This window comes from Buceros rhinoceros, unplaced genomic scaffold (assembly GCF_000710305.1).
Source record: "Buceros rhinoceros silvestris isolate BGI_N320 unplaced genomic scaffold, ASM71030v1 scaffold13949, whole genome shotgun sequence".
In the NCBI taxonomy this organism is placed as follows: Eukaryota; Metazoa; Chordata; class Aves; order Bucerotiformes; family Bucerotidae; genus Buceros; species Buceros rhinoceros.
In genome coordinates, this window is record NW_010429863.1 from 33,699 (window position 1) to 35,180 (window position 1,482).

The 1,482-nt window shown below is 58.8% G+C and overlaps 2 protein-coding genes across 2 annotated transcripts in view; both read left to right on the forward strand.

The window, feature by feature from the left end:
- The window catches only part of LOC104499332 (general transcription factor II-I-like), a gene marked incomplete at its 5' end in the record, with an annotated part of 33,001 nt that extends 32,643 nt beyond the window's left edge, over window positions 1-358 (forward strand). The window contains 1 exon segment of the mRNA XM_010142822.1: window positions 237-358. Within this exon segment, the coding sequence (XP_010141124.1) occupies window positions 237-358 (122 nt within the window).
- Window positions 359-566: 208 nt separating this feature from the next.
- Window positions 567-1,482, forward strand: part of NCF1 (neutrophil cytosolic factor 1) — a gene marked incomplete at its 3' end in the record, with an annotated part of 7,608 nt that continues 6,692 nt past the window's right edge. The window contains exons 1-2 of the mRNA XM_010142823.1: window positions 567-686; window positions 1,126-1,206. Coding sequence (XP_010141125.1) covers window positions 615-686; window positions 1,126-1,206 — 153 coding nt within the window. The remainder of the gene's footprint in view (window positions 687-1,125; window positions 1,207-1,482) is intronic.

Here is a 1,482-nt window from a genome sequence, read left to right on the forward strand (position 1 = left end):
GCGTTTGTGTTCAAAGCGTTTGGCTGCCCCTTCCTGCCTGCAGCGTTGCCCCCAGCTTCCCTGCCTGCCTTGGGAGCACAGGAGGGTCTCCCAGCCATGCAGAGGATGGTGTTGCTGTCCCGGGGCTCAAGGAGCACACGATGGGCCTGACAGAGCCCACCCAGCTCTGCCCAAGAGGGTGAGAACTCCTTCGGCTGCCATTGCCAAGGCACTTGTCTGTCCTTGACCCTTTGCAGCACCCTGCGCCATCGCGGGCAGCATCAGCTGTCAGAGGGGCCACTTGGCTACCGGGGCAGCTGAACCAGCCCTGGCCCCTCACAGTCCTGTGACTTCAGAGATGCCTCCAAGGAATCCCTGAAGCCTCCCCACCGCCTGCCTCCTCCCCATCGCTGACTGCTAGAGGGGCTGGGCTGGAGACTCCCCGCGGGAAACTCCGACTCAACATAATTCACAGCGGGTAAACAATTGTGGGTGCGATTGCAGCGGGACTTCCGCTTCCCCGAGGGCTTTAACGAAGAAGCAGAGCAGCAAAGGCAGTGGGGAGGAGAGGACACCAAGACGCCCAGGGAGGCAGAAGCAGGAGCTGGAGTGGGACACAGCGGCTCGGAGCAGCTATGGAGGATGTCTTCATCCGGCACATCGAGCTGCTGGGCTACGAGAAAAGGTTTTTCCCCAGCCAGCACTATGTGAGTACAGGGCGACCTTCCGAGTAGTGAGGACCAGGCAAGCTAAAAAGCCTGGCCAACAAATTTCTTTAGTTGAATGAGACTGAGGGCCTAGGAGCATCCTTTTTGGGGGGGTCATGGCTGATGGCATGAGCTGGAGGCAGCTAGAGGCTAACATGTCCTGAACACAGAAGATTGGGGGGACCTCCTTTGCAAGCCATTGGGTACTTTGCAGGCTCTTTGATTCCCACCCATCTTCATGTTTCTGTCCCTCTCTGTCCCTGCTGAGCTTCCCTAGTGCTCACTCTCCCCCCAGCTCACTCTCGTTGGGGTGCTGGATATAAAACACCAGTTTGTTTGTAACTGACAGCTCTGTGGGGTTCCCTGGGGAGTTAAGCCCCAGCGGGGTGTGGGGTCCTGCCTGCCCACAGAGCTGCAGCGCCTCTGCTTTGCCCCCCAGGTCTACATGTTCCTGGTGAAGTGGAATGACCTCTCCGAAAAGCTCATCTACCGCCGGTTTACTGAGATATATGAGTTCCATGTGAGTCGTCCGGGGGCAGGCACTGGCAGGGTGGGGAAAAAGAGGGCAGCAAATTCCACCTGTAATTGTCCCAACCCAAACCTGGATCCAAAGAGGCTCCTGGGACCCACCACTTTGATCTCCTTCATCCTTTGAACAGGGGAGATTTCTTCCAGTGTGGAGGCGTGGGGTTCAGCCAGCACGTGCCACTGGCAGAGGGGCGAGCGCTGGGCAGGGGGACGAGCCGTGGGCAGGGGAGTGGGTGCCACAGGGGCATACCACGGCGCCATCCTCATG